The sequence below is a fragment of the Erpetoichthys calabaricus genome, chromosome 3, assembly GCF_900747795.2.
Source record: "Erpetoichthys calabaricus chromosome 3, fErpCal1.3, whole genome shotgun sequence".
Taxonomy (NCBI): domain Eukaryota; kingdom Metazoa; phylum Chordata; class Cladistia; order Polypteriformes; family Polypteridae; genus Erpetoichthys; species Erpetoichthys calabaricus.
In genome coordinates this window covers 260,381,549-260,402,526 of record NC_041396.2, presented here as the reverse complement: position 1 = coordinate 260,402,526, position 20,978 = coordinate 260,381,549, and the positions used below count along the sequence as shown (strand labels likewise).

General features: G+C 33.4%; 1 protein-coding gene across 4 annotated transcripts in view; it reads left to right on the top strand.

Annotated features, from left to right (window-relative positions):
• mink1 (misshapen-like kinase 1) overlaps positions 1-20,841 on the top strand; it is a 264,519-nt gene extending 243,678 nt beyond the window's left edge. For all 4 annotated transcript variants that reach the window (XM_028798142.2, XM_051924055.1, XM_028798141.2 and 1 more), the window contains 5 exons: positions 3,200-3,300; positions 3,456-3,605; positions 4,623-4,782; positions 5,430-5,569; positions 13,599-20,841. In XM_028798142.2, the coding sequence (XP_028653975.1) occupies positions 3,200-3,300; positions 3,456-3,605; positions 4,623-4,782; positions 5,430-5,569; positions 13,599-13,682 (635 nt within the window). In that variant the 3' untranslated portion in view covers positions 13,683-20,841. The remainder of the gene's footprint in view (positions 1-3,199; positions 3,301-3,455; positions 3,606-4,622; positions 4,783-5,429; positions 5,570-13,598) is intronic.
• The last annotated feature ends 137 nt before the right edge of the window (positions 20,842-20,978 follow it).

Here is a 20,978-nt window from a genome sequence, read left to right as displayed (position 1 = left end):
TATCGCTGATTTTTTGCTGGTTCGCGGATTTCTGCGGACAATGGGTCTTTTAATTTCTGGTACATGCTTCCTCAGTTGATTTGCCCAGTTGATTTCATACAAGGGACGCTATTGGCAGATGGCTGAGAAGCTACCCAACTTACTTTCTCTCTCTCTCTCTCGCGCTGACTTTCTGTGATCCTGACGTAGGGGGATTGAGCAGGGGGGCTGTTCGCACACCTAGACGATACGGACGCTCGTCTAAAAATGCTGAAAGATTATCTTCACTCTCATTTACACATCTACATATATATATATATACATATGTACATATATATATATATATATAGCAAAATACCCGCGCTTCGCAGCGGAGAAGTAGTGTGTTAGAAGTTATGTAAACATATATATACATATACATATATACACATATCTACATATACATATATATATATATATATAATATATATATATATATATACAGTATATACATATACACATCCACATATATATACATATATATACACATACATACACACACATATCCATCCATCCATCCTCTTCATATATATATATATATATATATATATACAGTAATCCCTCCTCCATCGCGGGGGTTGCGTTCCAGAGCCACCCGCGAAATAAGAAAATCCGCGAAGTAGAAACCATATGTTTATATGGTTATTTTTATATTGTCATGCTTGGGTCACAGATTTGCGCAGAAACACAGGAGGTTGTAGAGAGACAGGAACGTTATTCAAACAATGCAAACAAACATTTGTCTCTTTCAAAAGTTTAAACTGTGCTCCATGACAAGACAGATGACAGTTCAGTCTCACAATTAAAAGAATGCAAACATATCTTCCTCTTCAAAGGAAGAAACAAATCAATAGGGCTGTTTGGCTTGTAAGTATGCGAAGCACCGCGGCACAAAGCTGTTGAAGGCGGCAGCTCACACCCCCTCCGTCAGGAGCAGAGAGAGAGAGAAAAATCAATACGTGCCCTTTGAGCTTTTAAGTATGCGAAGCACCGTGCAGCATACTTAAAAGCTGCACACAGAAGGTAGCAACGTGAAGATAATCTTTCAGCATTTTTAGACGAGCGTCCGTATCGTCTAGGTGTGCGAACAGCCCCCCTGCTCACACCCCCTACGTCAGGATCACAGATAGTCAGCGCAAGAGAGAGAGAGAGAAACAAAAGTAAGTTGGGTAGCTTCTCAGCCATCTGCCAATAGCGTCCCTTGTATGAAATCAACTGGGCAAACCAACTGAGGAAGCATGTACCAGAAATTAAAAGACCCATTGTCCTCAGAAACCCGCGAAGCAGCGAAAAATCCGCGATATATATTTAAATATGCTTACATATAAAATCCGCGATGGAGTGAAGCCGCGAAAGGCGAAGCGCGATATAGCGAGGGATTACTGTATATATATATATATATATATATACACACACATAGTGCGTTGTAACACGGGCTGTGATTGTTACATGGGAGGGAGACGACAAATCACAGCTTCCCGCTTTCTAAACGGGCCTGTGATTGGAGTTTTGACGGATGCCCAGATCCCACAGTATCTCCCCTTAGGAGTGGCGTTAGGCAAGTGTAATTGAATAGTGGTGCTGCAAGTTTAGCTTTACACCTGTTTTTAAGGCTTATTGACTGAAAGGGGCTTTCATGAAAAAACAATATACAAGTTAAGGAAGTAAAAATAAAGGTATATATTTCTGTTTTATTTAAACCTTTTAAGTTTGTATGCGGGTGGCGCAGTGAAAGGTGCCAGTTAGGAGACCCGGGTTCGCTTCCCTGCGTGGAGTTTGAATGTTCTCCCCGTGTCTGTCTGGGTTTCCTCCGGGTACTCCGGTTTCCTCCCACAGTCCAAAGACCAGTCAGTCAGTGAGTGAGTGAGTGAGTGCCTTTTATTAGTATATATATATATCTATATATATATGATATGTAAGATTTGGCTTTTTTTCTGTTTGTTTGTGTTGTTCCAATGCACATAAAGGAAATAAACGTGTATACCAAAACATTTGTAATTGCAACAATTTTCTGTGAGAAATGGTGCATTTTCAAGGATAATTCCAGGGGTGCCGATAATTTCGGCCATGTATGTATATGTAATATAATAGAGAGAGATATATGAATGAGAGAGAGAGACAGAGCTATAGATATAGATATATATATAGATATATATAGAGAGATAGATAGATAGATAGATAGATTATAGATAGAGAAATATATCTATATATATATATATCACTTTCCCTGAAGCTTTTGCTAATACACAATATAACATGCTGATTCTCCGCAATACAGTGAGACTTTACATGATATGCCCATTACAGAGACTATTGGAGGTATACTGTCTCTTGATCAAGTTATCCTAAATAGAATATCTCGTAATTTAGTAAATAAAGCTAGCTAGATAAATTCAATAATCTTTTCTTTTTTGTAATTTTCTTTTTACTTCAATTACTTTAAATTGAATATGCATTTTCCCATCTGTTGTTGGTCCATGGAGCAAATTTAAAAAATTGGCCTGGTCTAATGAATTACATTTTCTTTTAGATCATGTGGAAGGCCAGGTGTATGTGCATCATTTAACATGGGAAGAGATGGCAGCAGGATGCACTATAGAAAGAACTGAAACTGGCAGAGGCAGTGTTCTGCTTGGAAACCTTGGGCACTGCAATTCATGTGGATGTTACTTTGACACATACCTCCTACCGAGAGACTGTTGCAGACCACATATACCATTTCATGGCAGTGGTATTTCCTGATGGTAGTGGCTTTTTTCAGCAGGATGATGTGCCCTGCCATGCTGCAAAAAATGAGTTTATGAATGAGAGCTTAAGGTGGTGACTTAGCTTCCAAATTCCAAAAATCTGTATCTGATTGAGTATCTGTAGGATATGCTGGAAAAAACAGCCCAGTCCATGGATGCCCTACCTTCAAATTTACAGGACTTAAAGGATCTGTTGCTAATGTCTTGGTGGCAGATACCACAGGACACCTTTTTAGAGGTTGTTTTGGAAGCTATACCTGGATAGGTCAGAGCTATGTTGGTTGCACAATAGGAACCTACATAGTATTAAGCAGATGGTTGTAATGTTGTGGCAGATCAGTTTATAACATAATTATAAATAATGTTCTTTAATATGAAATTTATCATTCAGCTTCCTTTGATGTAACTGTTTTCTTTCTTCTAACACTTTCCAGTAAAATATGAGCGTATCAAATTCCTGGTGATTGCACTGAAGAACTCTGTGGAAGTTTATGCCTGGGCACCAAAGCCTTATCATAAATTTATGGCATTCAAGGTGGGGAATGTCTTCATGATATACATAATTTTGAGTGTGTTTGTGATCATCTGTTTTCCTGTTTCTGTGAATATTCACTAAATCAGACTACTACTTGCTTTTGATATACTTAAGCTTCACATATTTATAGACTTTTTTCCTTTACTTCCCCGCAGTCGTTTGCTGACTTGCCACACAGGCCACAGCTTGTTGACCTCACAGTTGAAGAGGGTCAGAGGTTAAAGGTCATCTATGGTTCCAGTGCTGGCTTCCATGCCATTGATGTTGATTCTGGAAATAATTATGATATCTATATTCCTGTACATGTACGTACTATCATAAATTTTGTCATATGTAATCATGTTTTTGAAAACATCTTTCTGTACAGTAGATGGATTGATCTTTGCAGTGTTGGAATTAGGATAGGTAATTTCTACATTGATTGCACACAGCTTTGTTTGCTACAATGCTACAATTGGCCTTGATTATTTGAAGAGCGTTTTTGTACCTCACCCCCCCTCACCAGTAATGACTTAATATAGGCATATTCTTTAATAACATTAATATGTCTACTGTTGCTGGCATTTGTAAACGCATTTCATTGATTACATAGAATGCAGTTTTCGTAACCATTCCTTTTCTTTTTGATTATATAAAGTAAAATGTAAAGCCTACTCCAGTGTCAGATATTTGGATGGTGTAAATCCAGCAAAAACGTTGGCCCGTTTTAATTGAAAAATTGAAGACTTGTGCTGTTGCCCTCTAAACTGGTGGTCTTGTGTATAAATGCAGTCTGAGGTAACAAGCATGGGTTCCATAGCTGAAGTTCAAGCATCTTTTCTTTTCTTGCTGCTTTCTATGTGAGAAATGGCCTGCCCATCTAATGAATCTTGATTTATTTAGACTGGTCTGAGTAATGGAGTATATGGGGAAAAATCGCTGTATTCTTAATTGAAAACTCAAGAATGAGAAATTTTTATAGTAAATACTGTATGATAATTAGTTATTCATTACCTTAACATTTCAAATTTTCTCTTTCCATTCCTTTTTATCTTACATAACAGAGAAGTTTACATAAGTGTTTTTTTTATGAATAACGAAACTTTGTGGCATAATGTTGTGTAACTTCTGTGCTAGACTAGGTTTTAGATTAGCTGTAAGTACAATAATAAACATACTATTATTTTAATGTGTAGTAAAAAGGTTTTATGGCCTTTTACATATCTGTGTATGTTGGTTAAAGTAGAAAGATTGTTATTAGTATAATACTTATCAGATACATTTTAAGGAATCTCAAAATTAACTATCATAATATAATGGCTTGTGTATTTTTCATAACTTAGATTCAAAGCCAGGTCATGCCTCATGCAATTGTTTTCTTGCCTAACTCTGATGGAATGGAAATGCTACTCTGTTATGAGGATGAGGGCGTTTATGTCAACACTTATGGACGCATCATAAAGGATGTTGTATTACAGTGGGGAGAGATGCCTACCTCTGTGGGTGAGGATACAGTGTGCTTTGCTGATGATTAATTTTAATTTCTAAATCTATAGATTTATAAATAGACGAGTTTATTTTTATATCTGAAAGAAAACATTTGAGCAGAAAATTGTTTTCAATTTGGAAATTGTAATTACTACTTCAGATTGAAGTTAATGATTAAGACAAGATTTGCAGTAGTTTGTATGATGTTCTCTGTATATTGACAGATATCAGTTACTTTTAACAGCAGGTTAATTTCCAGATTTCTTATATAAACTAAATGAATTTTAACATGTGAATGTGCAGCTTTTTTCCAAAAATAGTAATCTATTCATCATACTTCAGTGCAATTATCATTTATTGCATAATTCACGTGGTTATGACATATACAGTTTGTTATTTTAATAATTGTTCAGTCATGTTTAAGGGTATTGCATGTGTTGAAAATCAGTGAAAGAGAATGCTCTTCAGATGCGTTTTGACTTTTATTTTTAGTTAGTGGAATGTGAAAAATCCACAAAAGTTTTAAGTCTTCCACAAATCACTTTATTTCAGTATCTAGTCTCTTCTGTTTGCCAATTTTTAATCTGCTTTCTTGAACAACAGTACTGTGTGTTTTGGTTTTGCCTTTAAAGAGTGTGAATATATTTTATTTCATTCTACAGCATATATCTGTTCAAACCAGATTATGGGTTGGGGAGAAAAGGCTATAGAAATCCGAAGTGTGGAGACAGGCCACCTTGATGGAGTTTTCATGCATAAAAGGGCCCAGCGGCTGAAATTTCTTTGTGAGCGCAATGATAAGGTAATGTAATTATTTAAATTACACACACACAGACACTTGTCCTTTTATTAAGGTGGATATTTATTATATTTATAAGTGTTCTAAATGTTTTAATATTTAACCAACCACAGATACAAGCTCTTTTAATAAATTGCAATTTTTGCTTTGAGAAGATGTAGCCTAAGTGTAATTCTTGACATCTAAAATAAATATACACTTTACCTAAGCTTTCAAATGTAAGAGGCAGGTTCTTTAAATAAGTAACATTTCAGGTCCATGACAGATCACTCTGTCTAGTTATTTTTATTTTTCCCTTCTTACCTGTAACTCTTGAAATGACACTATAAAGCACTTCACTGACCACACTGGTATACAGTTCTGACATGCTTTCGTGTTTAAAATAGCCAAGGAGGTAAAGGTGAATATATCACTTACCTGGTAGTGGAGAACAAGGTTATTATAGTTTTGCTTTTTTTATTAATTTTTATTTCTATATTTTTTCTGACCTTACTTGGAAATTCGGTTTAGTTTTAGTTTTCCTTCATTGTGTATTTTTAGTTTTAGTTTAGTTTTTTTTCCACAGAGACATTTCTGTGCACTTAACAGATTTAGATATGAGTTTAATGTTAGTAAACCATGTAGTGTAGTAAGCTTCCACTATCTGGTCTTGCTTTTGTCTGATGAAAACAAGCATAATCAAAACTAGATACTGAATATGAACAATTTTACACAATTTTATAATTTTTAAAATATTTTCTCATGAAAATCACAGGGGCTAAGGAAGAACAGGACTCTTAGACTTGAATCAGTGTGCAGACCCCACCTAGGAAAAACAAGCATGTAGTGTCAAAGGTTTGGGGTGGTGAGACTTGAATAGCCCAACATAAAGGACAGTAAACTCATAATGAGCAGAGTAAGAGAAGGTAATAGGAGTACGGACAGGCATAAAACGACAGAGACAGCATCTGAGATTAAGAACAATATATACATTATCTAAACCTATTTATCCAGAGCAGGATCGCAGGAAACCTGGAGCCTACCACAGCAGGTTTGGATGTAAGGCAGGAAAACTCCCTGGTATGTAATATGTATGATAAGGCTGATGTTAAGAACAAAAAGAATATGATATTTCAACTATCTATTTTGAGAGAGAAAAACATTGAAAAAAGGGAGACAAATATTTTAAAATGTAATTCTGCTAATGGATTACTTTCACAATATCAGGTATTTTGAGTTGTGAATATGAACTAAAAAAGATAAATTAATATAGAATAAATGCAAAAACCCATTAGTATGTTTAGTTTTTCATCGCTTTCATCTCTAGATCAGTGCCATTTTATTTTCAAAAACCGGGAGTGGTCTCCCCAAGACTTTCTCATATACTCAGGTATGGGGATGGATATTTGAGGAGTAAACCACAAGACAATTATTATATTTTTATAATATGTACATTAAGGAACCATCAACAACAAATCAAGTCAAATTAATAATATATTGAACAATTTCACTGCCTGGCCAAAAAAAAAGTCGCCACCAAAAAAAAAGGTCACACACTCTAATATTTCGTTGGACTGCCTTTAGCTTTGATTACGGCACGCATTCGCTGTGGCATTGTTTCGATAAGCTTCTGCAATGTCACAAGATTTAGTTCCATCCAGTGTTGCATTAATTTTTCACCAAGATCTTGCATGATGGGTGCATCACTTCATCTGCCTCTCTTCTTACCCTGATGCGCCGATCACTCTGGAACAAGGTAAATCTGGACTCATCAGACCACATGACCTTCTTCCATTGCTCCAGAGGCCAATCTTTATGCTCCCTAGCAAATTGAAGCCTTTTTTTCCGGTTTGCCTCACTGATTAGTGATTTTCTTACGGCTACACAGCTGTTCAGTCCCAATCCCTTGAGTTCCCTTCGCATTGTGTGTGTGGAAATGCTCTTACTTTCACCATTAAACATAGACCTGAGTTCTACTGTTGTTTTTCTTCGATTTGATTTCACCAAATGTTTAAGTGATCGCCGATCACGATCATTCAGGATTTTTTTCCGGCCACATTTCTTCCTCGAAGACGATGGGTCCCTACTATCCTTCCAGTTTTTAATAATGCGTTGGACAGTTCTTAACCCAATTTTAGTAGTTTCTGCAATCTTCTTAGATGTTTTCTCTGCTTGATGCATGCCAATGATTTGACCCTTCTCAAACAGATAAACATCTTTTCCACGACCACGAGATGAAATGAGAAGCAACTCATTGCACCAGTTGGGGTTAAATAACTTGTTGCCAGCTGAAAGATAATCGCCCATGCAGTAATTATCCAATAGAAGGGTCGTACCTATTTGCTTAGTTAAATCCAGGTCCCGACTTTTTTTTTGGCCAGGCAGTGTATTATAAAAGTAAAGTTGAATAAATCGGACTCTGCAGCTGCTTGAAGACACACACACAATTCCAAAAAAACTGTATTTTTGGACTCTGGGAGGTCTATCGTGTCAAGATGCATCAAAATATTGAGGTCGAATTTTTTCATGATTACTTTCTGTATACTTCGTATATGAGAAAGTAAAAATGATTTCTCCTGTGCGAAGTGGCAGGTGAATTGCTGTTAACAAAAAGCAGTCACCTGAGAAATAAACTGAAACGTTACTCACTCGTGATTTTTCTGTCCATATGGTAAACGTTTTGTTGACCAGCACATTCTGTTTTCAGGCGTTTGAATTACATCTTGATATACAACAAGCACAAAGGAAGGTGGCACAGTAAATCGCTTTCCATTTCACATGCTTTACGCACCCACATTCAGCTCGCTTTGTAACCGCAAATGCCACCCTCCGTCACCAGCCGCCGATCACTGGATGAATATGTGCGAGCGGCTCGTGGGGGATAACTTTCTGTTTTAGGGTTAAAGACTAATGGCAAGAATATTCATTCAAAAATGAAAACTAAAAATATTTTAGTAAATTATTATTTTATTTCAGTTAGTCTTTCCAACTACTTTAATAGTTTCGTTTAGTTTTAGTTTTTCATTTCGGTTTTGTTAATTATTTCAATTTATGAAAATGTTTTTTTAATAATAGTTTCAGTTTTGATTTTAGTTTTCGTTAACTATAATAACCTTGGTGAAGAACACTGTTTAATTTCTGATATATTAAGTTCAGATAGGTATGTCTATGCCTCAAATTCACATTTATCATGTGTACTTAGTAAAGTGAAATGTTTACTTGCATGTCTCCTCAAAATAGTGACAGTAAGACAATAAAACAGTAAGAGACGCACACACAAATGTTTGTACTGCATTTGCTTTTTTATTTGTACTTTTTTTCTGTTGCATTGTATCTGTGAAGCATAATGTGCTTATGACTTGTATGCTACTGTTTAATAAGAAGCAAGTGAACATTACAGCTTTCTGAAATTGACACTAACAATAAAGCTCCTCACAAGAAAGGTTATATCCGCAAACGCAAAGTGACTTAAAGAAAATGTGTTCTGGTATTTTTTCCTACTATTTGAAACTGTTTGATGTACCCTGTTAATCCAAATCTGACTGGTATGCAAGCACCATGCATTTAATGAGAGTTGTTTTGCACAACTGGGGGGGTCTCCATTTCTCCAGTGAAAAACAGTCATGTTAAGTTTTTCACTACTAATTACTCTTCCTGTCTTTTTTTTTTTTTTTTTTTTTTTTTTTTTTTTTTTTTGCATCATTTTTTTATTTTACTCTTATTCGCTGTTTAAATTTTGTGTCACTTGCTGTCCAAGTCCAGTACTGGTTTGGTACTCATAAAAGCCATAAGATGGAGTAGTTTCTGAGTACATTAACATCCTTAACATTAAAAAGCGTTGCGTTTTTTTGGCTTGAAAAATTACATTTTTATTAAATCTCATCTTTCTACTGTAAAACGTGTAAAACACTTAAAAGTACAAAGTCAAAAGCATAGAAGTATAATACAAATAATAATAATGTGAAAAGCCTACTGCACATCTTTGTTTCACTGACTCTTGGCACTTTTACAGCCTGAGTAATCCTTGAATCTTATGCAAGACGTGTCTATATACCGTTCCCGATTGACACTTGGGACTAACTCTTTTAGCACTGTTTTTACAGCCCGAGTGACAGTCGGGTCTAACTCTAAGGAGATTAATCAAGAAAAGAGTATCACTCCAATATGACTACCAGCAAGCAGTTATCGGCACATCCGTGTTTGATACTTTGTTTACACATCCCTAGTACTTAGCATCATTTTAAGCTATTGCTTGTGTGTGTATTCACCATAAAATGTTTTTTCACACATTTCCAAAATAAATAAGGGATCAAAATTGTTGTGACATTGAAGCAAATAACAGTCATCTCCAATTGCACAGTTTAATGTTTTTTTTCTTGTCACTAACTGGAAATGAAAAAATATTCCAGTATGCTTAAAATTGATGATTTTTTACTTTCTTTTTTGACATTTTGGCAACTTTCACATCACAAGTACTGTATGTGTCTGCACTGGGGAAGTTCCAGAAGACTGGAAACTAGCTAATATTATTCCATTATATAAAAGGCACATTGGGCTGATAATGAAATAAAACATGAGTTATCAAACCAAATGAAGTGGAAATTCAAGATGTACTGTGTAGGTGAATACTGTATTTACTCAAACACAGGAAGCAAAGAGTTATGGTGAGGTGATCTTTTTCAGAATTTGGTGATGTTGAAAGGAAAACAGAAAGTTCAGAGAAGAGTGACTAGGCTAATTCCAGGACTGAGTTTGAAGGAGTTGAACTCTGTTTAACCAAATGGAGATTAAGAGATGACATGATCAAAATTTTTTAAATTATGAAAATAATTAGTGCAGCAAATCCTAGTTTTAATTTACCAAGTTATGAGGTGAAGAGTAGATAGAACTTTAGGGTCATTTTTAATCTTGTCTTATTTTGGACAATCAAGGTGAACAGGATGGATGAGCAAGATAGGCTGAATGTCCTCTTCTCATCACAGTTGTTCATTATAGCTGTGTTCATACTAAGAAATGAATGTATAAAAATATATACAGTACAATCTGAGTTCAGATTGGGACTACTGACTGCTGGTCTCTTTAACGGACACACTTTTGACAATGGTCTTTTTTTGTTAAACTGCTTCACTTCATGTGATTGACAGCTGAACTATTTACATGTGCTTGTTTATTCATAAAGATTAAAAAAAAATCTTTAATTTAGGTTTGAACCATGAGTGTCAACCTATTAGTGGGTTTTCATTTTCCTAAGTGAACAGCCACTTTCACAACTGAATGTATAAGGTTGCACACGCTGCTCACTAACATAAGATTGAAAAGCAGTTACAAAGTGAGTTCATCATATTACTTTGGACAAGATTATCACTCCATAAATCTGCCTGTCTAGCAGGCCTTTTAAGGTTGCTCGTCCTGAAAGTCAGCTTTGTAAGAAAGCAACCACCTTTGTTTTTGTTTCATTGTATGTCTCTTTCCCAAGCACAATTGTAGATGAACGTTTCATTTCTGTTTTTGCATTTGATATTTAACAGCTGTTTAAGCACTTGGGAATTATTTTTGATTTACCACAGCCAAAATATGAGAGAGAGAGAGAGGGGGGAAAAGAATGTCCAACTACCTCCATAAGTAGTTGAGAAGGGAGGCACATGATTCAAGTTTAAGTTCAAGAGTATCAAAAAAGTCTGATATTTTTTTGAGTTTATACTTTGAACTATACATTTTTGTTGAAGTTATGCTTTATAAATGACAGAAGCAATTTTAAAAGATATACGGAAGCAAAGGGGTGGTGGGAGTAAGCAGTACCAAATCAGTATGAGATTAGGATTTTGTTCATGTTCTCACTTCAGCCATCAAACCCCTTGAAAGAATGAGTTTACCTGGGTTACTATACAAATTGCATCTAAGGTGGAGTGTCACAGCCTCAAACAAAATTAGAATGTTCATCAAGCAAAGTTCCTGTATCTGTTGTTTATCACAATTTTACACATTTCACCCACCCCCCCAGTTTTTAGTATTATTATAGCATGTTGTAACTGCTTTAGCAGGCATATAACTTTGATCTAGACACCTTTTCTCATTATTTAAACAAAAAATGCTTTTTATTGTTGTTTTTAAAAATTGTCTCAGTGATTAACTGATAAACATATAATCACATATTGGCAACTCCAACTTTGTGTGTCTGTGGGTGCATGAGTGAATAAGTGAGTATAGCATTGCTCAGTGACCAGCTGGTAACATTTTCCATGTTTGATTCATGCCTTGCACCCATTGCTGCTTGAATGGGTTTCACATTACAGGCAGATGAATGTAGTTTATCAAGTATTCATGATATGTTTTTGTGTAAAATGAAAGTGGGTAATATATACATTTTATATATTTTAAGAAATTAAAATTGAATCTCGCAATAAAATGACTGCCTAATCAATGGAGGTAGCAGGATTGTTTGGTTAAATGGAAATCCAGTTGATCTTACTGTATTTAGGAAGATACTGTGGCCAATTTTTAATAATTTACTAGGGGGCTTCGCCCCCTGCTTGCTTCGCTCGCCAACCCCCATGTTTGGTTTTCTGGATACACACTTTTAAGATTTTTTTTTCTTTGAATTGTTCCTATTTCATTAGTTTCACTTTTATTTCAGAACTTCTGTAAAAACAATATTTGTAATCTTGCGAGTCCCAATATGCTGAATCTTTTTAATGAGGTCAGGATAAGTTTCTCTGTTTGGAATTTCAGCACAGACAAAACGATCTACATCATCAGCAGTTAATAATTTTTTTTTTTTTTTTTTTTACAAAGTAAAAAAGTAAGTAGAGTTCTGCATTGGACTCCTGTCTGTAAAGTCGTGCTATTTTCCTCTCACAGTTCCAAAAGTACATGGGGTTACCAAGTTGATACCCCAGCTTTTGTCTAGGTTTTTGTACAAGGGCTAGACAGAACGTTTTTGACTCCTGGGGTAAATGTAGCTTTTTAAATAAGCAGACAAGTAAATATATATACATGAACAAAGTAACCAATAAATGCATGTGCGGTAAACTCCGTTTTTGAAATTCTCAAGATTCTTTATTTGTCACATGCATAGTTATACAGGACAACACGCAGTGAAATGCATCCTGATCCGCTTATCAAAAACTGTGCAAAGTTAGAAGAATATCAGTTAGATTAACAAAAAGTCATAGATTGAAAGATAACAGTATAGTACAACATATTAAATAAGTAAAATTATGTGAATAAAGTAGAATTAAGTGTTAAGGTGCAAATAATGTAATAATTATTGTGCAAGACCAAAGTTAGACTGGTGCATAGTTAAATGAGGCAGTTTGTTTGCGCTACTGCGATCTTTACTTTCTTTTTTTTTTTTTTTTTTTAGATTTTCTAATTTTCCTACTTTCATATCCTTTAACTTTCTCCACATATGTATAGCGCCTTTTTTTTTTTTTTTTTTTGAGCCTTTCTAATTTCACTGGTTTCATACTCTCTAACCTACTCTGCATATGTTTAGCGTCAATGTTTGTAAACGTCTTTATGAAGTTCTACTTTCTTTTACTCATTGTCTTTTAATTCTGATCCGGATTGGACATGCTTTTTTTTCAATTCCATTTGTTCCGGGCTGATAATTACTTTATTTTCTGAATTTGCACCTCGATTATTCTTTTTTGCTCTTTTTTCTGCAAAATGCATTTGAGTCTCTTTTCTCCGCGCTGCTTTCTTCTTCGCTTAGATGTCGACATTTAATTTATAACGTACCTTATACGCTTTATATGCGCTTTCAGCCCTGGATCTGTGTGTGCTCAAATCCTTCACAAGACTGAATGTTTTGCTGCCTATTGTCCTATTTGATAGATTGTAAGTAGGGCGTGTCTTTGGTCTTGCGGGTCTTTAAAATGTCTTACGAGAAGATCACGTATCGTAGACTTGCTTTTTGCTTTTCAGGACAGGAGATTTCTTTTTATAATAGATACACATTATTTTCATATTAAATTTCATCGTATTGGTAAGTGGCATGTTTGAAAGATGTAAATTTTAGAATGATAATTTTTAGTATTTTGTCTTTTCTTAGGTGTTTTTTGCATCAGTGCGTTCAGGTGGGAGTAGTCAAGTGTACTTTATGACTCTGAACAGGAACTGCATCATGAACTGGTAAACAGCGACTGTAATTGAAAATGAAAGAAAAGTTCAAACTTGAATACAACCTACAGCATGAAAATTCTACATGAGCTGGGAGAGTATAATTAAGAAAGCTGCTTTAATTAAAAATTTTCTTGGTTTAGACCTTGATGTGTACTGTATATATTGATCCCACCATCTGTGTATGTGGTGGATCTGAAAAGGGTCTCTTTTTTTTTTTTTTTTTTTTTTTTAAAGAAAGGGTGTTATGTTACTATTTTGAAGCTGAGAAATGTGTGCCAAAGCTTTTTCTTTCACCTGTGGTTCTTTGCTGGAATAATGTTTGGCATATCGGATGTTTTTTGTGATTATGTGACTGTTACCTATTATGCTTAATTTAGGTGGTGATTTCTTTCTTTTAGTTTTAGGATTCTTTTTATAAATATAAATAGCTATGATCATGGATTTTCCCTATTTAGTCAATAGAAAATATAAATCAATTTTGTTTACTTTTAAGCTTTATTTCATCATGAGAGTCAATCTAAAGAATGCCCTGTATATTTTAATTTCACAATTACTGTAAATTTCTCATGCAGCTTGCTTTTATTGTTACAGGTTCTGATACACATTAGTCAATTTTCACTGCTTTAATGCACTATGATGACTACAAAGTTGGGTTTTTCATTATTACAAATTAATATTTTTATCTCTTTTCTTATTCTGATGCAGTGGTGGCACATTCCAAGATAAAATGTATAGCATGTAAAGAATGCAAAATGTTGTGGTCTCATGAGATTTTTCAGCTAGAGATTCAGCAAAGGAAGGTCTCATGTTAATAATTTAGAAACTTGCTATAATTTCAAATTACAGATTTTTTTAATATGTGTATCACTGTGGGATAAAAGCAAAACCTGTTTGCTAAGGCTTATGTAGATAGTGGTCTCTGAATTTGCTTTTTTATAATGAAACAGTGTCTGTTAACAGAAAAAGACAATCTAGAGCTTATTTTAAGACCCATCTACTATTATCATCATAAGCTACAAGGAATCATTTATTGAAAAGAAAAAAAAACATCTTACTGCCTTTAATAGAAAAATAGAAAATAGTTGGTCTGATTTGTCCAATTGAAATTATCTCCTTTTTAATTTGCGTCTATTCAATCACAATTGTGGAGTTGTCCACAGAGCCAGAGCACAGTGAAAATTGTATAAATTCCCTTCAGAAATCTAAACATATCTTAAATGAGAATAAGCCTTGCCGTGTCTTACTTTCATGTGAAAGTTAGGCGTTGTGGAAAGGTTTACATACTATTAATTGTCAGTTTGCACTTTATTTGAGGAAATAAAACTGTCTTAATTTAATTTTTGTAAGGTATCTGTATCTCATTTTGGGAAAGGTAAAGTGGGTCAGTTACGGATAAAAAAAACAATAATAAAAATTTTTATAGTACTGTAAGAATGAATAGTTTTGGCAAGCTATAGTGATGTTTTCAGTAGCATTGGTTCACCAACTGAGCAAGGACTTGTAACTTGTTGGTATAGTTTGAACATGGGCAGTCCACAAATTGTTTTTGCCCTACTTATTCAGATAGTCCCTAATCTTCAATATTTTAATGTTGTTATTAAAGTGCATGGATAAACGGGAAACGATCAAATGTCATTAACAAATTATTGGTGGACAGGAATGCCTCAGTATTTATTTATTAATTAAATGTTAAACAAGCATATGGTAACACCTTTGGCTTTAAATTTTTGTTTTTTATGCTGTTGACAGAGCTACTTTAATATTTCAATATAGACATGTGTTTTTTAAAAGAAATTTCCTGGTGCAGTGTAAAAACACTATCAGTTTTCAATTTTAAGGCCTAACACTAAAATGTTCTATGTGACTTACCATGGCTTTGACTTTTTGGCTGTATTGTCTTGATTTTGATACAATTGCTACTATTAATTTTGAATTATTTCTATAAAGAAAGGTGTTTATAATGTGAGTCCACCTAAGAGAAGATGTCATCAATGTAAGTAGGGGAAAGTGATTTTTTTGTGTGTGTGTAGGCTAATTGTTTTCTTTCAATTTTTTTTTTTTTATGTCTTTTTATGAAATGCAAAATTGGTTCACTCTTAATAACATATCCTTATGTTTGTGTGGAATTGTTTTAAAATAGTAACATAGCCAATGCCTTGGTGAAGTTGAACTGAAATCTGTAGAAACCAAAGATCTACTTTATGTACTTTATATGCTTTTAGAAATGTGAGAGAATATTTTGTAACATGGAAAAGATTAACTTACGCTTTGTGGGGGAAAGAAAGGTATATGCTGATGCACATTATTAAAGTACATACGTAAAGAACTACTATACATAACTATATATATTTTCTCAATATCCAGTTGCTAGCCCATTTATTTGTTGTACAATATGCCTGCAAAATTTGTAGACTTTAATCCTTTCAAAAAATTGCCTTCAATCGCATGTTACTTCAGGAGGCATTAATGTATTTTAATATACAGTTTTAAAATTTGGAAAGTAAACATGTAAATATCATAGCTGTGTAAATTCATTAAGGCTGTTTCAGACCACAGAAATAATCAGTTTTCTAGCCCACATTATTAGGATGCCCCATTTTTCTTTTATATTGCTAAGCCCTACACTGTATCGTTTAGTACTTTAAGTTTTGATGCTTAGGTAGTTTCATTGTTTTTAAAAGTAATACAATAGGAAATTTTGTGTTTTTTTTCTCCTTGTCTACTATGTGGTGGATCCAAAAATACCTACAACAACTGTCTTCTTTTCACTACAAAATGAATTAATTGCCTTATTATCGCAAAATAGTATGGGAAGCCCATTGGAGGACCAATGTTATACTGCACTGGACTCCATTTTCAGCACGAAAATAGTTTGTAAATTCTTCACTTTTTTTTAAGAGAACTGGAAAGGTTTATTTTATGTTCACACTGCATACGATACATTAGTATATTTTCCCACAGGCAATACATGAAAAAGGAAGATCCTGTCTTGTGACATTTTTCTCATGATGTGCTTAGGTTAAATTACATTAGTTGTTAGAGAAGTATATTTTAAAAGGGTATTTAGAGTAGCTGAAAGGGAGAAATTAAATTAATATCAGAATATTAATAATAAAGCCACAGTATTTTAGATTAAACTTTCTCTTATAGATTACATTATTATAATAAACCCGTGTAATGAGTAAGTTAATTAACAACATTTTATTTTTTGGCTAAAATTCAAAATAAGGTGAAATGTTATTTCTCTCTTTTGCTCTTCCAAAATTATTAATTGTAGAATTGCACTGGACTATCTGGGTACATTGTGTACCTCCAACCTCTTTTTGTTTTATTTTATGTTTTTTTTCCTCTTCCCTAGCCTTATTTCTTAACCTGATAAGTTAGTGTTTACCAAATCATATATCATGTATACAGTTTGAAAAATTGCCTAATGTGATCTTTTCTTCATCCTAGTGAAGGATACTTTTCTCATGAAATAAGTGTACTTTGTTTTTGTTGCGACGTACTATCAAAATGTTTGCATTGACTTTTCCAATTCAGAGACTAAAGAAAGCTTTGTTTAGATGTTATATATATTGTATAAGACGTATTTTTAGCCACCTGTCTTTCTGTCACAACTAAAACTGATGATTGTTTAATTTTAGCTTGTTTCTGCAGTTATTTAATATACTTGGATAGTTACGGGAGAAAACGTATGACATCTGTAAGGTTTGGAGTGAGCCAGTATATGCTGATACATTAAGAATTGTGAACATTAATAGACGTATGTTATGCTGCTCTTGTATTTTCAGATGCCAACAGCATAAAAGTTTATTAGCATTGAATGTTTTGCAAAAGACCCAAGCTTTCATTTCCATTTTGCCTTCACATTAAGACCTTATTTTAAAGAATATAGAATGCTTTTGATTTGTTTATGTAAAAAAATCATGTTTTTATGTTTAAATGTCCCATATACTGTATGCTACTGAGAATTGTAGGAAAAAATTGGTTTGTTTTTAAACTATACTAAATTATAATGTGCTTTCTTCAAAGTCCCATTATGTGTGTTATTGGTGATTTATAAGTTTGCAAATAACATGTGTTAAGATGAACAAAAAGAAGGAGCCATATAATAAAATGTCAACATTTTTTGTGCATTAAATGAAATTTTAACACAAAACTGATCTTTTAGCCAGCTGCATAGTAAATCTTTAGAATACATAGCGTTTTCTGTATTATACTTAAAACTCTGTTAATTATATGGGATGTCTCTCTAATATATAATGTAAATTAGTTTTGAATTTGGCCTAATGAATGTATATGCTGATTTGTTTTCAGTTGCTGTTGTAATGACAATTATTAAAGAAAAAGTGTCCTATTTTGTAAATTTGCAACATGTATGTGAATAATATATTTTTACTTTCTATTTTTTGGTACCAGGAGAATCTGAATATTTAAACAGTCTGTCATAATTATGTTATGCAGTTTACAGTCAGCTTAAACCCTTTATATTACTTTGGCTCGTTTTTAAAATGAAACATTCTGCAAAAAATTAGTGGATTTGGAGTTCTTTGTAATATTTGACACTGTCTTTGCAAGAGCCACTTGCTTTGAGCTAAATGTTTTTGATAGAAACAATACTAAACAGTTCTGCTTCTAAAATACATAATCTTTCACTTCTAAACAGTTATTTACTAGTGTTTACTTGGACTCTAATTTTATAAAAATAACTAATTCATAAAGAACATTTATTCTGTTAAAGTATCCGTCAGTTTACAGGTGAAAACAGTAGTAATTTTAAAATTATTTTCACCAAATTAAAATTTTGTGAATAACTGGAATTTAACTAAATCATTGAAGCAATAGAAATAACTGGCATGGTGCCAGTCATGAACGAATCAGAACTGCATAACAGTGTATTTTATGTGCAGTGCCATTTATTCTGCTATAGATTGCTTTTGCACCCTCATTGTGGACGATTAAATATGTGGAAATTTTTGCAGAAGGCAAATTTTTAAAGATGTATGCTTAGCATATAGTCTTTTCATTTTTAGAGAGACTGTTAATATATTTTCAGCTGTTTAGTATACCTGAAAAGAAATTGCTGGGCTGCAAAAAAAGTACTATTGCGTATCTAATTTTAATGCTTCTTTTTTAAATATTTTTCTCTTGAGACCCTTTTATGGCTTCATGTTTGTGTTTTTGCCTCTTGCAAAAGGTTTGCATTTGTGGGAGGTTTAACTTGTTTTTTATGGAGTGTATAATTTTTCCATTATGATATTGGCCTGTTACAGAGTGAAACATGTCCTGTGCACAATACACTCCTTTACATCTTTTTGTGATTTGTTTGCTTAATTAGTCGGATCAATAATATGATAAGGTCTACCTAACCTTGCAGTTCAAGTGCTTTAATTACCTGCTTTCAAGACCTTTACAAGAATGTTGGTCTACTAGACATTTACGTTCACCACAGAAAAATGTGTAGAAGTAGAATAATGGACATGCAATAATGAATATTTGTATTTATATAATATGCAGAGTATCAAACTTAAGTTGCCTGATTACAGATACTGTAAATGCTAGGAAAAATTAGTTTTATGTTCATGGGACAAAGACTGTAGGTGTTTAGTGGTAAATGGCTGTTTCATATCTATGGAATATTTGCTTGCTTAATTTTCTTAGATGTAAATATGATTTCTGGACAATTTAATTTTACTTCTGTTTTTAATGTGATGTTTCATAAGCACGTAAAAAGTTTAATTTTGGATACTAACAAGTTTATTATTTTTGAATTTATTATCCACTCCTCCTTATGGTGCATAACAATTCACTTTTGTGCCTGCTTATTAAAAATGTGCAGTGTTTGTCGAATGTCTTATGTCCAAGGCTTAGTCTTAAATTACATCTATCATCCCATCTACATTTGGAGCCTAAATCTGTCCCTTGCAGGGCATGCTATCTATTTGTACCTACATATACTATACCTGCTTTAATTTTTTATTTTTTTGTATGGAAAGATTAACTAAGAGTCACTCGAGAGGACCAAATTGATACAGTAGTTAAACTAACATTCACTTTTGCTTGTGCTAAACACCAGGAAAATTGCACATAGAACTTGGGCAAGAAATTTAGCCCAAGACCTTTCAGCTAAGTTAGCTTCTCTAACCATAATGACACATGAGTCTCAATGTGAAGAGAATGACAATATAGTTCTATAAAAGCAGAAATAAACATCCCTCTCTAATTGTTCTTACAAAAATTAAGCACTTATTGTTGACTAACACTGGAAAAGGTTTGTAAGTGAGATGAATGAGAATTCTGATGCTTTAAACAGATAAAAAGTCCTTGATTACAATGAAAAGACACATTTGTTTACCACTGCTTTACTAAAGTAAGGTGATGTTGTTTAACCATGTTGATTAATAATGACTGTGACAGTGTCTATAATTGATTAAAAATGGTAGAGGTTGAAAAGAGCATATTAAACAGTTGCGTTCTCAACAGTCATAGGTGGCACGGACATCTTCGGTGATCAAGTCTTCAATAGTATTAAATGACTGTCAACTCATTCCTGCTTTATGGAATGCCATCTTCAAACACAGTTACTAAATTAAACACTGAAATAGCTTACTCATCATTTTGTAGCTACTCTATCAGAAAAGCTACTTATTGTTTAACTGTACTGTATTTCCATAAACAAGTTTCTAATATAAAATTGAAGATGTTCAGACTTTAAACCCTTAAAAGCAAGACATTCATTAAATGATCTTTAACTTTTTCTTCTCTTCTTTACAGTTTTCTTTTGTTCATAAATGTCATACTTTAACAAAGTTACTTTGTTTTTCTAATATATAAGCATGATGATAGAATTATTAAATATTATTTGAGTTATGGATAAATTGGTCATTTGAGAAAATCATTATTCTAAAAGCATAAGTGGGAAGATGCCATACCATTCATTTCATCAGATAAGAGAGAATGTTTTGCAGTATATACAGTATGGTCTGGCCTTTTTTTCTTGAATGACTTGTAAAATATCAAGTCGAATGCTAAATGTATGATAATTTTCAACTTCATAAGTATGGGAAGCATGGTATTGTACTTAACATGGAATTATGTGTATTTGCCTTTACAGAAGCCCCAGTTAATGTGACACCACTGTAAACAATAAAATTTTTACTTTTAGCCATTTGTTCATAATTTACATGGCCTGGTCTTTATTTCTATAAATTCAGCCATACTTTAAGTCTTTTATTTAAGAAATAGATTTTGAGAAACTTTATACAAAAGCAGAACCTTCAGTGAACAAAATAGTTTTTAACTGTGTTAA